This window comes from Chenopodium quinoa, unplaced genomic scaffold, assembly GCF_001683475.1.
Source record: "Chenopodium quinoa cultivar QQ74 unplaced genomic scaffold, ASM168347v1, whole genome shotgun sequence".
Taxonomy (NCBI): domain Eukaryota; kingdom Viridiplantae; phylum Streptophyta; class Magnoliopsida; order Caryophyllales; family Amaranthaceae; genus Chenopodium; species Chenopodium quinoa.
The window spans coordinates 5,382,287-5,400,513 of record NW_018743389.1 but is presented as its reverse complement, the minus strand read 5'-3'; the positions used below and the strand labels follow the sequence as shown (position 1 = coordinate 5,400,513).

General features: G+C 35.5%; 2 protein-coding genes across 2 annotated transcripts; one reads left to right on the top strand and one right to left on the bottom strand.

Annotated features, from left to right (window-relative positions):
• Positions 1 to 1,037: 1,037 nt before the first annotated feature.
• On the bottom strand, positions 1,038 to 7,568 carry LOC110738488 (N-terminal acetyltransferase B complex catalytic subunit NAA20-like). The gene is made up of 7 exons (XM_021918901.1): positions 7,292 to 7,568; positions 6,894 to 6,975; positions 6,670 to 6,760; positions 5,218 to 5,350; positions 3,838 to 3,907; positions 1,449 to 1,509; positions 1,038 to 1,306 (listed from the first exon to the last, which is right to left on the bottom strand). Exons 2-7 carry the CDS (start codon positions 6,969 to 6,971, stop codon positions 1,215 to 1,217), a joined length of 525 nt encoding a protein of 174 aa, XP_021774593.1. The 5' UTR covers positions 6,972 to 6,975; positions 7,292 to 7,568; the 3' UTR covers positions 1,038 to 1,214.
• A 3,618-nt stretch (positions 7,569 to 11,186) lies between these two features.
• On the top strand, positions 11,187 to 14,594 carry LOC110738487 (protein MAIN-LIKE 1-like). The gene is made up of 4 exons (XM_021918900.1): positions 11,187 to 11,419; positions 12,308 to 13,645; positions 13,726 to 14,151; positions 14,247 to 14,594. Exons 1-4 carry the CDS (start codon positions 11,351 to 11,353, stop codon positions 14,385 to 14,387), a joined length of 1,974 nt encoding a protein of 657 aa, XP_021774592.1. The 5' UTR covers positions 11,187 to 11,350; the 3' UTR covers positions 14,388 to 14,594.
• The last annotated feature ends 3,633 nt before the right edge of the window (positions 14,595 to 18,227 follow it).

Sequence of the window (18,227 nt, the reverse complement as noted above, 5' to 3'; positions counted from 1 at the left end):
GTTGATTTGCATTCAAACATTTGCTAAACACACATCTGTTATAGTTATATCGACACTTTGTCCAAATGTTTTTTCATACTTACTAATCGTATTAGCTATCACCGAGCACTCTCTAACAGTAGCTCTAGCAAATAAAATTAGCTCTAGCAAACATTTGCTATCATCGCAAAAGATTAGATGAGATGCTAATTTTTGCCCCATGAATCAAACTTTGCCTAGCAGCTTTACAAGGAAGTGTCGAGAAAGCATCCACAACAATTAAAGAATAGATTAGAAGACATTGGATCCCCTTGTCTCAAGCCCCTAGTTGGAGGCAGCAATAGAACCCGAAATCATTCCATTTATCTTAAAAGCAAAGGACATACTTGACAAACAATCTAGAATCCTTCGAACCCAACTATCACAAAAACTCATTTTGTACATTATCCTTTCTAGAAACGACCATTCAACTCTGTCGTAGGCTTTACTCATATCCAGTTTCAGAGCTATCGTACCATCATTATCCTCACCCTCCCTCTTCATAGCATGGAAAAGCTCAAAAACAATTAAGACATTATGCTTGATAAGTCTTTTAGGAATAAAAAGCACTCTAGATAATAGAGATTTTATTCAGATAAGGTTTCAATTTGTTTGCCAGCATACCACTCCACCAATAACTCTTGTGTAAGACGGATGTACATTAATTTTATTGTAAGACGTCAATTTGAGAATAAATTTAACTATTTTATAATAACTTTAATCCCTTGAAGGATAACTTTCAATTTGTCATTGGTTTAAATTTTATTTTAATATGTAATTTCTTATAAATTCATGATTACATACTATAAAGGCTAATATGATTAATCTAATACGTTATAAGTTTTTTGTAAGATAAAATTTATTATTAGAAAAATAACACCTTTATTAGTATAAAGGATAATTTTAAATACTTTTAAAGTAACTTTAACCCGTATTACAATAAATTACGTACACCTGCCTTTTTAGAGAATTTGTGCCACTCCACCAGTAACATTAGTCCGAATTGGATACAAAGGACATACAGTTAGCCAATGAAACATTAGAAGAAAAAAAAAATTCACATTTATATCCAAATTGAAATTTCATATCCTTTCAGCACGTGATTTCACATCAATCACATGCCTCTAATATAAATCCCAAGATGTAAACAAAAATCTCGAACCAAACAACAATTTCATTTGAAAAGACAAGAAACACTAGTCATACTCTAACTCATCAGGTGTTATTGGTCTTTTAAGAGGAATAACGGATTTTTTGTCAACATCCCTCGATAATGCTTTCCTCATATCTGGAAATAAATTACCAAGAAAAATAAGTGTTAGATAATGTTGCAAAAGCTTAACAAATTTAAGCAAATGCTCTTTCATTAGTGAACTTGAAAAAAGTTACTGTGTATTAGAGATTCACAAGTAAACAGTAAAGGAAATTACCTAATCCATCTTCTTCACCAGAATAATAGCGTAAAACTCGTCTATACACCACATATCCAAGCTGATACACATGGAAAAACAGTATATTATTGAGCATAATTATATGCAACCATTTATACAAAATACACATTTGCTTTTCATTTCAAAACTTGAAAAAATAAAAAGGGTGGGAAATGGTTATTATCGTCAATATTCTACTTATCCAGTTTTCTAATCTCCATCTCATATTTCCATTAGCATTTCTGATGCACTTAACCTTTTTGTTGGCATAATTTTCTTTCGTTTAATATGGAGTAATTTGTGTAAAGGGACAAAAGGATTAAATCCTCCCCAACATGGATGAGGTTTTAAAACCATGAGAGCACCACTGTTCTCCTTATCTAGCCTCATATGCATAAAATGTTCACATCATTACATGAGTTCCCACAAAACCTCTATGATTTCATGCTTCTTGGTCTAACATCTATTTCCATTCCAAGCATCAGCTCAGCAGTGTGACTCTTAGCATCTGATAGTCCACAAAACCTTTGTGAAGAATAATAAAGGGAGCAAGGATTTTTCTATTCAACAATGAACAATTTAAAACGAACGGAAATAGAGGGAAAATTGAAGTGGACTGTTATATACAAGGAATGTGGTCTAGAGTAAATTCGATTTTGTTTACTTTCTGAGTCACTGGTGGGCTTTACACCTATCATTCCTTTTCTCTACCCAAAAATTCAAGCTAGGTTGAAGTTTTCATAGCATAAATCTATTATTATTCCTCCTATTCTCTCCCATACATTTCAATATTTCTTTACACAGAAAGAAAGTTGAAAGAATTTGAATCTATATAACCAAGGACTCAATATACTCATTCTGCAGGTCAAAAGTATTCTAACCATTCTAAAGCATGGAGGTAAACCTAAATTGATTGGCTGTGTTGAGTTTCTTGTGCTCTAATCAAGTTTAATTTACCGTTAAAAAATGCTTAATAGTCTTGTTCAGGTTGCTTAAGTTTGCATAGAATTCTCAAATCCGTCTCACCATCACAATGCAAAAAAGCAAGCCACCACCATAGGTAATTTAGTCATAGTTCTAAGAAACCATCTTATAGAGTGCACCAAAAGCTTGTGAATAATGTTTTAAAAGCTCAAGGCCCACTGAGGCAATAGGGGATTACAGCCTAGGCATAAGGTGCACAGCCAGTACACCTACAGCATGCCTATTGCACCTCTTCAAAAATGCTTTGACTCACACGCTCATCAGTTACCACAACAGAAAACTATTGCATACCCATGTTTCCACAGATGAGCATTCAGATCTTCTCTATTAACTCATAATCTAAAACTGAATAAATGACCAGCGAATATCAAATCAGCTCTAGTTTTGGTAAATCCAACCCTATATTTTAGATCTAGGGTTCATAAGTGACGAGCCCACTATCTCTTCTGAGGGTCCAACCCGGATATCGTGTCCATCCAGGTCGTGTCGTCTCAGCACCGGTACGGAGGGGTGGTGGGCTGAGTCCGAGCATCACAGCTATAGGAACTCAGTTTTAGTCATTATTTTCTATATCCATGGATTAAAAAAATGTCTCCCCAACCAAGGATCAGCTAATGATGTTTAGTTATAGGCCCCTTATACTTATTTGACTGGTAGACCAAAAAAATTGGAAAATCTAGACCAGGGATCAAGCATGTTGTTTTGTCACTTGGAATTATGACTTGTCACATGAAAATATGGTGTAGATCATGATTTATGATATCTCTTCAACTTTGATGCCTATTATCCCCATGTTTGTTTGCAATTTCATGATCAAGTTGAGCGATGTAGCCCTTGCCTTAGGCCTATCTATCGTTGAGTTTACCCTTTTTAGTCTTAGTTAACACCGATAACTTAGTATCAAAAACTCTTCAACAATTAAGCTTTAGCTTATTCAAACAATAACGTTTGGTGGTTAATTCACTGCCTCACATGAGTTCGACGAGACTGACCCTTTCTCTTCCTAAGCTTTAGTTATTGAAACAAAAAAAATAGAAAAAAATAATAAATAATAAAAAAAAAAAAGGTTATAAATTGATAGGTTGGTAGACACTCAATCAACCTCCTTTGAAGTATACGTCTATTATAGAAATGATGTTCCTTTTTTCATAACTAAGGATATATCCTGGCCACATGCCCTTTATAAAAACATTAAACAACACAAGAAGCAACCATATGATGGAGTAGGTTGAGGCATCACATCAATGCAAATGTGATTATAAGCTGTAGAAAGGGGGCCAGTAGAGCTAATTTATGACTAGTACAACAGAGAGATGCATGAAAATGCTCCATGTAAAGCATTTCAATTTTGAAAGAGAAACCAAAACTAAACAAATAAGTACATAATTAAGTCAAGGATACTTACTTTTTCATACATCTTTATGGCTGGTACATTTGATGCCCGAACAAAAAGGTCAACAAAGTAAGCTTTATCACTGAAAAGCGAAACATATCTTGTCAATAGGGAAAAATCTGAGCAATATCTGACTAGTTTTAACAGTTCTATACATCTTCTTGAAAATGAAATTAACAAAATAAAACTAACAACACCACGAAACAAAACACACAAATGCCCCCAAACTATAACAAAACCATAGAGGCAAACTAAGTCTATGAGTTGCTTGATATGCTTAAGCTTCAAACAAATTATGGTTCATTAGAACAAGATGTGCTTTATGCTCAAATGAGGAAAACTCAGTTTAGCAAAAAGCCACAATGCTTAAAAAAAGCAAACTCTAACAGCCCAATGATTGAGTTAGCTCAGCTTATTTGCAATTCATGATTATAAATATGGGCTCATTTGCTTAACTGTGTACTGTATTATATTCTCAAATCAAATTTCATTAGCTTTTGCTTGCACATTTTTGAAGGTTTATTACAAGATTGTGCTCTTAGCCTCTTATGTTTGAAACACCCTTCCATTAAGAAGAAATAACGAGAAAATATGCACCAAAAGATTGTTTCAGCATACTTCAAGAATCAAGGTGCATAAACAAAAAATTATTAACAGCATGTTTGGATAACAATTTAGAAGGGAAAGGAAATAGGAGGAAGGGAAGGGGAAAGAAAGGGAGGGGGAATGTGGAGCTTCATTTTCCCTCCAAATCTCTCCAATTTTGGAGGTATAGTGTTTATTAAAAGAGGAGGAAAAATAAAACCCTCCCTTTCCCTCCCCTTCCTTCGCTCAATCCATTATCCAAACAAGGTGATTTGTCCCCCTCCCTTTCTCTTCCCTTCCTTTCTCTTCATTTCCCCCCATCCAAACAACGTGTAAATTATATGCCAATGAGACAATAACACTAAGATTAAAACATGGTTCATCAACTCATGTATATGAAGACTAAAATTCCATGTATCCCATCCACCACTCCATCAGATGTTCAATATTATGGATGGCATCTTTCATTTGGTTTTACTCACCACATGGCCAAATATATGGCCATTGCATAGAAAGCAGAATATATATTTTAGAAACGCTGAACTCACATGAATTCATCCAAATGGTCTCTTGGTATTAGGGATACTTCCAACAAGACATAAAATATTAAAAAGAAAGTTATACAAAAAGTACTACAGAGGACTAAAGCACAAACTATAATTAATCCATTATCCATAGAGCACATTCCATGTAAAGAGTGGCTTGAGAAAAGAACATTCCCTTATGGTATTAACGCCTCCATGCAGGATTTTGATGGCTTTCCAAAAGTAAATACTTAGATAGTCTATTCAACAGCAAGATACTTACATTTTGTCACTGATGTCTTCCAGTAAATTCATCAACTTCTTAGCTAACTGTTGTCGGCGATACTCTGGTGCAACACTCACTGCTGTAACATGACCATGCCAAGACTCACCCTGGCCTTCAACTTTTCCCATAACTACAACAAATAGACAAAAGAAACTTACAATAATAATAATAAAATAAAAAAAAATCGTTACACCATAACTTCTTGAATAATGTATAATTATTCACTTACAAACAATTAACAACAGATGCCAAACCATCCAGGGAGGCAAGCAGCACAAGTATATAGCAAGTTCACATTAGTATATTCACCAACATCTTACAGCTAATAGTATCAGGAATAATTTAACCAGTGAAATGTTAAAAGCATCATAGAAATTCTTTCTAGAGTATGGATGACGCAACTTTTTCATTTCAAGATGACATGTCGAAAGACTACATTATCAGGATGGACTTTGGCACATTAATAAAACAAGACCAGACATATATTAGCTACATGCAATTATTTTAAGTCAATCATAGTGCTGGCACCCACCACATGTCACTCCTCGTGCTACGCAGAGCCCCAAAATGATGAAATGCACGAGATTAAAGAGAAAACAACCTAACTACACTGACTCTTCACTCCATCTTGAAGTAATTGTCACATTGTACCAGATCACTATTCAGATTTTCACATGTTTTGACAAAATTGTTTCCAAAACTTTCCATTATAGTAATAGTTGTGTGGTGTTTCTTCTTCCCTTTCTTCATTACTCATCAGGTGGGCATTTGTATAGAATCCAAGCCAGATCAATTTACATTTCAGGAAATATAACAGCTTATTTAGACATCCATGACTATTATATTAAAAAGAAGCAATTATTATACATCCTTTCATTCATACTTAGTATAGTAGATTTTCTGGTCTCCTTCCACTCAAAAATTGAACAAAGTGGTCACATTCACATAATTAACAATGAGAACAACTAATTTTCCCAAATATCTTATAGGCATCTAATTTTTCCAAATATCTTGAAAAAAACAACTAATACTACAAACTACTAACTAGTGAACCAGCCGACAAATAATTTCCATATAAGGCCTTTACTAATCAATTACTTTGCCATGTTCATACTCAAAATCCAAGAAGGAAGGAGAGAAATTTTATAACCATAGAAGAGAACACATATGCAAGAATTACAAGTACTCGATTTTTTTTCCTCTCTTTTTCAAGAAGCATTCTAAGAGGATCCAAGGAAAACCAACCTGAAATTGATTGTGATTTCCATAAAAAAGCGATCAATGACCAAGAAAGTTTGTAATAAAAAATGGTCACGAGTATTCCAAACGATACTCAAAGTACACAGGAAAAAGCAATCGATACTCAAAGTACACAGGAAAAAGCAATCATGTACTTCAAGAAGTACAAACCAATGCATCTTATAGGAGAGGAATAGAAGTGAAACATACTGTAACCCATAATTCGTTTGCCAGGGCCTTCAGCAACATGGAAATAATCCGGCCATCTTGCCAAGTAGGTCATGTAAAATGACATGTTGAACTGCTCAAAGAAGCGAATTTGCCACATAAACGAATATCATTTGTCAGTGTCTCAGAGACAAAGAATTAGGTGTGCTAAATAAGCCCAAAATAAAATTGAAAATGTAACTGCAGAAAGCAAAGAATTTACTTACAGTTTCAGTAAGATGATCCAAATTTACGGAAGCAAAGCGAAGAAGATCATTGCAACAGAATTTACGAATGGTTGTCATTATACTGAAAGAAGAAAACCAACACAAAGGCAGATTAATATTACCCAAATGATTGAAAATTTTCAGATACACAAGAAATCAAAGTAGAAAGGCGGAAATTAGCATCAAATTGAGAAAAATCCTGTACAAACACCCAGAAAAAATATAGGGTACATAAGATAAATGAGAATTAGGGTTTACAGGAAGAATTGCCCAGAAAAACGAAACATCTAATTGCAATGAATTTAGAGGAATAACATCAATTACACATATAATGAAATTAGGGGAAAAATTAGAAGTAAATAAATGGAAAAAAGATGAAAATGGGTGCATTGAAATACCTGAGGATTGATAAAAATGAGAAAAATTGTGCAATTTGACTATTTGAGTAACAAGATTGGAGAAAAGAGGGCGAAGATGAGCAAGAGGGTTTGTCAATGTCGCCGGAGAAAATGTGGTGGGGAGCAGCTAAAGACAAGAGTGAGAGATATCAAAATGGCAAACAAATTAATGTCTAGACTTTTTTTTTTTTTTGAAACCTTTTTATAACCCAACTTAATTCCATTCCTCATTTAAAATCTCTTTTTCATCTCCTATTATCCAATCTCTCTTAGTGTATTTAATCCCAAAAACTATGTGTATCTTCCTCGTGCTTTGGATTTTTAAGCTTGGAAGTTTTGAACATGAATTTGATTTATTGTCATGCAATACAATGAAGTTGAAATTCAATCAGTAAAAAATAAAGGGCCCGGGAAATTATAACTGATAGGTAGTGAAGGACCCCGAAAATTATAACCAGTAGGTAGTGAAGGGCTCCAGAAATTCAATCTGATAGTAAACTGAAGGGCTGAAAAATCATAGCCGGTAGTAAACTGAAGGTCTCAGAAATCATAACCGGTAGTAAGATTAAGGTATCAAATTTTATTTTTTTTACAAAAATTAAATCAGGGTCTCGAAAATAAAGGTCTATAAAAATATTTTACATAAGTTAATTTGTCCAATAGTCATATTAAAATAAGTATCTTAAAAAATCGTCAAAATTACGTTCATCATTGTCCATCAAACCTTACATACAAAGTTCGAACAGAATGGTGGAAGACTTTGAGATAGGTTTACAAGTAAAACCTTAGGGATGATTAAATAGGTATGAGGTGGAAAGATGGTAGATTTAAACAAGGGTAAAATTGAAAATATAAAATTTATTAAAAACCAAGTTATCCTGCATTTAGTACCTCCCATAGCAAATTTTCAAAATTGTTTTACCTATACACCTGTTTTGGAGGGAGCCTCGGTTTCTAACAATTATAAAGTCTTGGTTTCTAACAATGATAAGCGTTTCTCATATGTCAAATGGCATTTAATTTAAGTAAATATTTTCTTTGAATATTGTGTTGTTTATAAAAACAACAAAGTTTCATATGTGGCTAACAACACCGTGTGGCAGGGTTACTTATTCAAACGCCAGTTAAGTAACCCCAATTTACATTAAACAAGCTAAGTAAGCCTAATTTCTAATTATTCCTCTAAACCCTAGTTTCTAATTTTTTAATTGTTTAAATTCCAATTTTATAATTGATAGTTATTTGAATACCAATTTTTGACTGTTTAAATCTGAATTTTTTAATTGTTATAATAACTTAATTGTATAAGCACAATTATTTATTGTTGATTATTTAAATCCCAATGTTAGGGTTGTTAGTTTGCCAAGTGTGTTAAATTGTTTAATAGTTTTGTATGTATGATTTTGTAATTGAATTATTATTGATTCATATTTTTCAATCTAATTAGAATATGTCGAATAATTCACTTAATTCAAAAAAGTCCAAGACAACAAAACAACCCGTTCTTCGACAATTCATGTTTAAAAGAATGAGATCCCAAGGGAATTAATTAACCTCCTTCATTTAGCTCCCCCCCAAACACAAGAGAGAAATAGGTGGTTCAAGTTCTAATAATGTACCATCTAATGAAGGAGAGTTGGTATATGATGTTGAACTTCTTCTTCATGATCCCGGGAAAAGGATGAACATAATGGATTATCCTCAAACCAAAGAAATGCGATGAGAAGAGCTTATATTCTCAAAAACTAACCTTGCCAACCAAAAACTCATAATTTCCCTCAAAGACAAGCATCCGGTTTGCGCCGTTTTAGTGTGAGTTGGTTTAACAAGTGGGATTGGCTTGAATATAGTATTGAGAAAGATACCGCATTTTGTTTTGTATGTTATTGTTCAAGGGTGAAGTTGAAAGTAACATGGTGGGTGATGCATTTGTTGATGGAGGGTTTAGGAAATGGAATAAACCCTAACGAGTTGAGAGGCATGTTGGTGGGATTAATAGTGCTCATAGTCTTGTCTATGAGAAGTATGTGAATTTAAAAAATTGGAAAAATAAATCAATTGTGAATGTATTTGGAAAAGCAAGTAGTTGTTTGAATGCATCTTTAACTAGCTTGAGGTTTCTTTTGGGGCAAGACTTAGCATTTCCTGGGCATGATAAAAGTGATGAGTCTCATAATAAGGGTAATTTCCTTGAGCTTTTGATTTGACTAGGAGAAAAAGTTAAGGAAGCAAGTGAACATACTCTTGAAAATGCACCCGAAAATTGTCAAAAGACTTCTCCTCCGATTCAAAAAGACATTATAATTGTTATGCAAAAGATACAACAAGGTGCATAATTGAAGAACTTGGTGATGATTACTTTGCCATATTGGCCGATGAATCAAGTGATGTGTCCCAAAAAGAGCAATTAGCTCTTGTTTTGCACTTTGTTGATAGAGATAGTGGAAAGGTATTGGAGAGATTTTTAGGCATTGTGCATGTTGGTGATACTACCGCTTTATCTCTTAAAGATGCATTATGTCTTTACTTGTGGAACATTCATTGAGTCCATCTATGAGAAGAGGACAAGGGTATGATGGGACTAGTAATATGAAGGGTGAAATAAATGGCCTTAAGACTTTGATTATAAATGATACTCCAAGAGCCTACTACATACATTGTTTTGCTCATCAACTTCAACTAACACTAGTTGCCGTTGCTAAAAGGAATTATAGTTGTGGTTGGCCTTTTGAAATACTTGCAAACTAAATATAGTTCTCATTTGATTTATTTGGGTCAAATTTCAAAAACTTTGACCATAAATTCTCGCTAATTTATAAAAGATTATATATTCAAGTGGGATGTTGTTGGATTCGTCACATTGTATATTTTATTAATATTAAATTTTTATAATTTTTACACGTATGAAAATAGAGATAGACGTTTTAAAACACGTCTAGGAGACCGTGAAAATAAATGAGAACTATATTTAGGGATGAAGGAAGTATTTTTTTTTCAGGGGCCTAAAATTTTGGTAATATGGTTTTATTCCGGTCATGTCATTCTAATTGGTCTAATTAATTAATTACAAGATTAATTATGATTTCTATCACACTAACTAGCTAAACTGTTGGATATTCTTTAATGCATGAGCTTGGTTTATTGTTACTTAGATATTACATTCACTCTTAGTCTCTTACCAGTTGTCGAAACACTAACCACTTCATTATTCATATTCATTAACAATAAATAGCATATTAATCATATGTTAGTATACACACGAGTAGAAAATAGCTTCCAATAAACTACGAGTAGAAAATAAGTCATTGAGGTTGTTCCAAGCCCACCTAAAAAAAGAAATTTATTGAAGACACATTGATGAACATGGGAGAAAAGGTACTACTTTTCTGTCGTTTATGTAAATTGTTGTGTCATGCAAATGTATCTTGTGCATTTATTTAGCTATTTATTTGTTTATTTTCGTGTTGCTTATATTGGTTTAGTTTGAATGGGGAATTCTTATCGTTGTAATGCTTCGATAATACATATGCCGGAGACATTTGTGGTTTTGAATTTCAAAGATTATTCTTAATCACTCTTTTGTTTCTTCTAATTATTTTTTATAATCCAAACAAGTTATAAATATTTTTGGGTTAATTGATTTGCATCTTCAAGAACTTGATAATCAGTTCAATGATAATCATATCATTACGATTCGTTAGATAATATGTTATAAATATCATTACGATTCAAGAAATTTATCTAATCATTTTTTATAACCCAAACAAGTTATAAATATTTTTTGACAACTTTTCATGATCTATCATTACGATTCAATACATAATATGTTTTCATTGCCAATTCAATGATAATCATATCGGTTTAATCCTAGCAATAGTAATAAGTCTACAACATTAATTAGTTACATATTTAGCTCAATTGCTAAACATCGCCCGCGAATCTCCACATAAAGCCCACAAAATTAGAGTGAATTGTCACTTTTGCCCTTAAAGTAAAAAACACAATTTCTTCTCTCAATTCTCTACTTCCACTTTCTCTCTCTAAAAAACTTTCCGAGCGATGTCGAGGCGGCCCGGCAAGGAAGTGGCGGCACAGGCGGCGGGTGGACAGCGGTTTTCCGGCGAGAAGGTATTTTTTATTAATTTTGTGTTTAAAAATTAAAAAAAAAAGGTCGGAGGCGGTGGCGGCGCCTAGGCCAGACGCCACCACCACGGCGGCGGCGTCTAGCCCAGACGCCACTACCACGGCGGCGGCGCCTAGGCCAGACGCCGTGACGGTGGCGGTGGCGTCTGGCCCAGGCGCCAGAACCACGGCACCGGCGTCTGGCCTAGGCGCCGCCGCCGTGGTAGTGGCGTCTGGGCTAGACGCCGCCGCCACCGTCACGGCGTCTGGCCTAGGCGCCGCCGCCTTTTTATTTTTTTTTTAATTTTTTTTTGGTTTTAAATTTGAAATTTAATTTTCGAAAATAATTATTTTTTTTTTGATTTTTTTTTAAATTTGTTTTTCTTTTTTTTAATTTTAAATTTTATGTTTCTGATTTTTTTTTTATTTTGTTTTAAATTTTGTTGGTTTTTTTTAAAAAAATTTTATGTTCCTCTTTTTTTTTTTTAATTTTTAATTTTATGTTCTTGTTTATTGTTCTTGTTTTTTTTTTTTTTTGAATTAGTTTTTTTACTTAAAAAAAATTTTATGTTCCCTTTTTTTTGTTATAAATTTTTTTTAAAATTTTGATGTTCTTCTTTTTTTAAGTTTTTATAATTTTATATTTTTCACTTTGTTTTTTCCAATTTGTTTTTTTTTGGGTAATTTTTTTTTTTGCTTTGTTTTTTCCAATTTTTTATTTATTTATTTATTAGGTTATTAATTTTTTTATTTTTAGGTTGTTAATATTTTGTAATGTTTTTAATTTATTTTCCATCATATGTATATTGTTTTATTTATTTATTTTAATTACTTTTTTTATGTTTATATTACATGTTTATATTGCATATTACATGTTTTGTTATTTTGTGTTAGGCATCGTATTTTCGTTCTGGGGCTGGGAAGAGTATGGACATTATGAGAAGTACGATGAACTCAATGGAGAGCTCGGGGCCCAGACACGTTAGATCCCGTGGTATTTCGGCCTCGGCTCGTAGAGAACGGGTGCACTATTCTGAGGATGATGAAGATGATGATGGTGATGAGGAGGAGGAGGAGGAGGATGCAGATGAGGATGTGGACGATCAGAGTGGACCATATGATGATTACGGTCCATTCAGTCAGAGGCTTGATGATGTGTATGAGACGCGTAGGGTAGACGTGCGTAAGGGTAGAGATGGTAGATTTGTTAGTAGATCTGGCACATCATCTGCGTCCACTGTGTCTGCGGTTAGCAGAAAACGGTCGAGGGCCGTTAATGATTCTTGGGTGGTGAGGGGCGAGGTGGCTGGGGGACCTATAGACGGGAGTGTGATTCCTAGCTTTCTAGGACACATCGCTACCCGTATTTGGGAGGACCAAGAGCGGGCTTTGGATAGCGGCATTTTGAAATGCCAAACCCGGGAGAGGACTTGTAACTTCTTGTGTAGTTGGGCTGAGGCTTGGCCGGAGGAGAGCGAGATGGTCGGCCGATTGAGGGCCACTAGAGTGAGCCACCTTCCTGCCACCATGCATGAGAGGATTGACTCGACGCTGATCACGGCTTTCGTTGAGCGATGGCAGCCGGACACGAACTCTTTCCACCTTCCGTTCGGTGAGATGACGATCATGTTGCATGACGTCGAGGCCATCCTTGGGATTCCCGTAGAGGGAAACCGAGCATCTGTTGTCACAGATGCGGATCAGGCAGATTTATTGGCGGAGCTGTTGGCGGTGGATAGGGCTGCGCTGTACACAGCGGCACTTGGTGTGTGGGATCACGGCGGTGTTAAGATCGCAGCAGTTTTGCAGCGATGTTTGCACCCCACTTCACGTAGGACGCAGGACACACAGCTGGCTGCATATGTTTTTCTTCTTCTCGGGTGTACCTTGTTTCCGGATAAGAGCGGAAACAAGCTCAGGCCACGCGACATAGTTGACGCGTGTGAGCCCGACAGAGTAGGCCAGTTTTCTTGGGGGTCGGCTACATTAGCGTACATGTATCGCCAGTTAGGATTCTCGAGCCGGGCTGATGCGGCAGGTATCACTGGATGTATGACGTTGTTACAGACGTGGATATACGAGTATTTCCCGGCGTTTCGACCACACCGCGACCCGGTTCCTATTGGGGATGGCCAGCCACGTGCCTGTGCGTGGAGTCCGCGTGTCGAGAAGAAGTCCATTGACCGCCTGCGATCGATACGGTTATTGCTTGACAGGATGTCCCCATTAGAGGTAAAGTGTTTAAATTATTTCTACTTTTATAGTTTGATGTGTTTATTGTATGAATCTTACTAATTTTAAAAAATGTGCAGGTGAACTGGATGCCTTTCGGCCAGAACCCTAGTAATAGGGTACCCAGGACCCTCTACACGGGACTGATTCAGTATCGTGAGATCGTAGAGGCGTACATGCCGCAGCGCTGTCTTCGCCAGCTTGGATATGTCCAAGTTGTTCCTCCTCCACCAGCATGGCCCAGTAAGGCCGTCCGATCTGCGTCGTTGAAGGAGTACGTCGTCCAATGGCCGGCAAGCATGATTGGCACGTGGGAGCAGTTTCCGATGGTTGCCCGCATATGGATTGAGCAGTTGCAGCGGCCGCCAACTGGGGTGGCTGCCATGTGTGACCAGCACTACATGGAGTGGTACAACCGGCACTCGCACCCGAGGTTGATCAGAGACGTCCACCACGGCGACGACGCCGATGATGATGATGTGCCACCGCCCACTGCCGTGGATGCGGTACGTCTCATAAAACATTTGTAGTTGTGTTTTTTTTCATATAATACGTCTCATAATACGTCGTTATTGAATTTTATGTGTTTTGTTATGTGTAGTGGATGGGAAAGATGACGCAGTTGGGACACAGACTTTTTGAGGAGAGGGACAACATGACGACTGCAACAGGCAGAGCTGTTATTGATGAACTGGAACGGGCCCTTGAGCAGTGGCAGTGGGCGTCACAGAGAGATTATTGATATGTCGGCAGTGCATTTATAAAACATTTTCCTAGTTGTTTGTAAAAGTTAACATTATCTGTTCTTATAATTATTATTTTAAGTTCTTAGAATTTGACATTATATTTTTAGTTTTTATAACTTTTATTTTAAGTTGTAATTAGTGGGCATACGAAAACTAAATACAGGTTCACATTTAAATGGGAAAACTAAATACGAAAATTAGAATCCGAAAATTAAATAAATGGGAAAAACATAGCAATAGCAATATTAGGTCACATAGAAAAGGCAACTAGATTGTTCCACTGCTGCACCCGGTCATGATATAACGCATCCCAGCCCTCTACGCTTGCTGTACGAATGGTGTACCACGTTGGTATAATCGGTGGGACCGGAAAATCGGGTGACAGGTCCAGTCGGATGAAATGTCTGTATGACGGCCCCAGAAATCCAATAGCAACCTCTCTTACCGGTCTGGTGACGGTCTCACGCGAACACCAAGGCAGAACCGTGGTACACGGATAGTAAGCTCGACCATGCAAACCAAGGCCGAAATGCATCACTGCACACTTGTAGATGTTTGCAACGGCGAAGAGATCAAGGGGCGCGTCGAACCAATGATTTTGACCGCAACGTCCTCCTCCCCACCGGATACGCTGCAGAGACCTATCCAAGTCCTGTCCGTACACGTGGCGATAAACAGCTCGGTTTGAGGCGATTTCACTGTACATCAACTGACGCACTAAACCGTAGTTGTCTTCACCCATCTGAAACACATCAGCCACAACCCGAAATCCCAGTTACCATCTGCAACAATTGGTCCAACCGTCACCCCTTTGCTGTTGTCGAACCTTTACTCTGAACTGACACCCACAACCTTTCCGCTTTGTATCAAACCGAATCGCTTGACTGAAATCTCGTTCCTCCCTTTTGCGATAACGGTCGCATCTCAAAATGCGATCCATTCTACCATCCCGTTGAGATTTATGAGTTGCTACTACTAAACAAAAACCTGATCTAATTGCAACCTGTTTCGCCCAATCAACCGCTTGTTGAGCATCTTCGAACAGACCATCGTGTACAAAAATCCCACTATAATCATTTCCGTCTCCACCATAATCCTGCAACAATAACATATAAATATAATCACATAAGAGTAGATTAAATTAATACATTTGACACAACATTAGCACAAAAGCAAAAACAATAATAAATTATAAACAACAAACAAAGAAATAAACAAAAAGTATTCAAAAAAAAAAAAAAAACAAAACACAAAAATAAAAAACATAAACAAAACTTTAGATTAAATAAATAAAAATAAACCAAAAAAATAAAAACAAAAAAAAAACATAAAACGAAAAAAATTGTAAAAAAATAAATAAAAAATAAATAAATTAAAAACAAAAACAAATTAAAACAATTAAAAACAAAACAAAAAAAAAACCAAAAAAAAAAGAAAAAAATTGTAACACAAAAAAAAAAAATAAACAAATTTTAAATTAAATTAAAAAAAAAAAAAAAAAAAAATAGTGGTGGCGCCTAGCCAGGACGCCGCCACCGTGGCGGCGGCGGCGTCTTGGCCAGACGCCACGGCCACGGTGGCGGCGTCCTGGCCAGGCGCCAGAGCCACGGTGGCGGCGTCCTGGCTAGGCGCCACCACTACGGTCACGGCGTCCCGGCAGGACGCCAGCCGCCAATTCGTGGTTTTAGATGGCTTCGTACCTCCTTTTCCGGCGTCAACGGCGTCTCTCCGGTGCATCTACCCGACGTTGAGGGCTCTTCGGTTTCACTCGGCGATCCAGTCCTGCTCCACATTTTTTATGAGTGAAAAATTTTATTTTCGGTAAAAATTAAAACAAGGGCAATAATGTCAACATTTTTAAAAAATGTGGGCTTTATGTAGAAAAACGCGGGCGATGTTTAACAAATCCCATATTTAGACATAGATTACATCTTCTTCACTGTCGTCGTGGTAGACACTCAACATGCGGACAGTGAATGATAAAAACGTCCGGAGGATGAGTTTCACCTGTAAATAGAAACACAAAAATATTAGCAAGACTGTTTGAAAGATCCACCGTATAGGTAAAAGCAAGAAACAATATGAATAACATACCAAAATTATAGGGCGTTGGAGTTAGTTTACAACAGTGTAAAACTTCATTTGGTGCATGTTTTAGATCAGCAAAAAAGAATTCTGGAGCAGAATTAGTTCCCTTGAGCCGAGCAAAAAAGTTGATATGAGTACCCCAACCAACTAATTTGTTAATTACGGTTTGTCCAACAATATGGACTAACTCATAATCAACGCCCTAATATTATTTGGAGCAAAAGAAAAAGAAATCAATTAAAACAGATTAATTAGTTATAAACCAGTATTGTACACTATAAAATAGAGGATATATAAGAGAGTAAAATACTTCGTATCGTAATAAAGTAAAAGAGACTATACCTTCTTTTCTTTGTAATATGCCAAACATAAAGTCAACAAAGTTATTGTCATCAGTTGGTGTTCCTGTACTACTAGCTTAATAGCTTCCAATAAACTAGAAAACAAGTCAGTGAGGTTGTTCCAAGGAGGAATTCTTAGCCTCTAATAAGGATTTTTTTTTCAAACTAAGCCTTATTACAAAACTATTTTGTAAAGTAGACTCGTGGTCAAACTATTTACTAAACTAAGCTTACAGGTAAAACGCCGTCACACATATTTAATATGTAAAATTTCCTAAAAAAAAAAAAATTGAAAAAAAAATTCCGTAATTTCTGATTTAAAATTTCTGATTTTAATTCCGTAATTTCTGATTTAAAATTTCCTAAAAAAAAAAAATTGAATATGTAAAACGCCGTCACACATATTTATTTTTTTATACAGCGTTTCACTAACTTATTTTTATTTTTTTTTTAAAAAAAAAAATCAGATACTCCACTCTCCATTAAAGCATACTCCACGTATCATATTTTTTGTTAATCAAATTATATGTAATTTTAATATACCAAAGCTATTATTTTAATATTACAAAATAAAAGGGAGTCTTATTCTTCCTCCTTTGGAGATTTTCAGTTTTATTCTTCCTTCTCTGAGCTTTCTGTTCTTCATTGAATCAGCTTCTCAGGTGGTAAGCTGTTTTCTTTTTCTTTTACTTTTTAATCATCGTCTATCAATTTCACAATATTGTTAATTTAATTTTCAGCATTGTCAATTAAGGGTTCTGGATTATTGAACTACTGCTTATAATTACTCAACTTATGAATGTTTATACGGATCGATTTTGAATTTGCTATGTTCGCTTTAAGGCTATATTCTTAATCCAGTATGATTTTTGGAACCTAAATTGATAATTGAGTCAAATTTATTTCTTAATCTGGTTGCAGAACTCTTAAGTTGAGGATCAAGTTAAGATTAGGTTGTACTTAAGTTGGGATCTTTCTGTTTTCAGCCATAAATTGAACAAATGTTTACATACCCGGTTTTAGTGTAACTATCTAATGTACCATCTCCATTTCTTATTAATTGAATTTTCATATTTTTTTTGCTTCAATGGAGAACGGGGAGTATGCTTCAATGGAGAACGTGGAGTACGTATGCTTCAATGGAGAATGTCGAGTATCTGATTATTTTTTTTTTTAAAAATAATAAAAAAAAAAAGTTAGTGAAACGCTGTCTCAGACAGCGTTTCACTAACTTATTTTTTTTAAAAAAAAATCAGAAATTTGGTTTTTTTTTTTTAAAAAAAAAAATTCAATATGTAAAACGCTGTTTGGGATAACGTTTTATGTAAAAAAAAGTCAACATGTAAAACGCTGTCCCAGATAGCGTTTTACAAATTGTTTTTAAGGTATAAAACGTTGTTCGAGACA

Bases quoted from the DNA above. Each gene is read 5' to 3' on its own strand.
- LOC110738488 (XM_021918901.1), bottom strand. From the start codon at position 6,971: ATGACAACCATTCGTAAATTCTGTTGCAATGATCTTCTTCGCTTTGCT. The intron at 5,351-6,669 runs GTATGTTTCACT...TATTTGTTGTAG, and splicing joins CAAACGAATTATGGGTTACA to TTATGGGAAAAGTTGAAGGC. The intron at 1,510-3,837 runs GTAAGTATCCTT...CATGTGTATCAG, and splicing joins CCATAAAGATGTATGAAAAA to CTTGGATATGTGGTGTATAG.
- LOC110738487 (XM_021918900.1), top strand. From the start codon at position 11,351: ATGTCGAGGCGGCCCGGCAAGGAAGTGGCGGCACAGGCGGCGGGTGGA. The intron at 11,420-12,307 runs GTATTTTTTATT...ATTTTGTGTTAG, and splicing joins AGCGGTTTTCCGGCGAGAAG to GCATCGTATTTTCGTTCTGG. The intron at 14,152-14,246 runs GTACGTCTCATA...TGTTATGTGTAG, and splicing joins CGCCCACTGCCGTGGATGCG to TGGATGGGAAAGATGACGCA.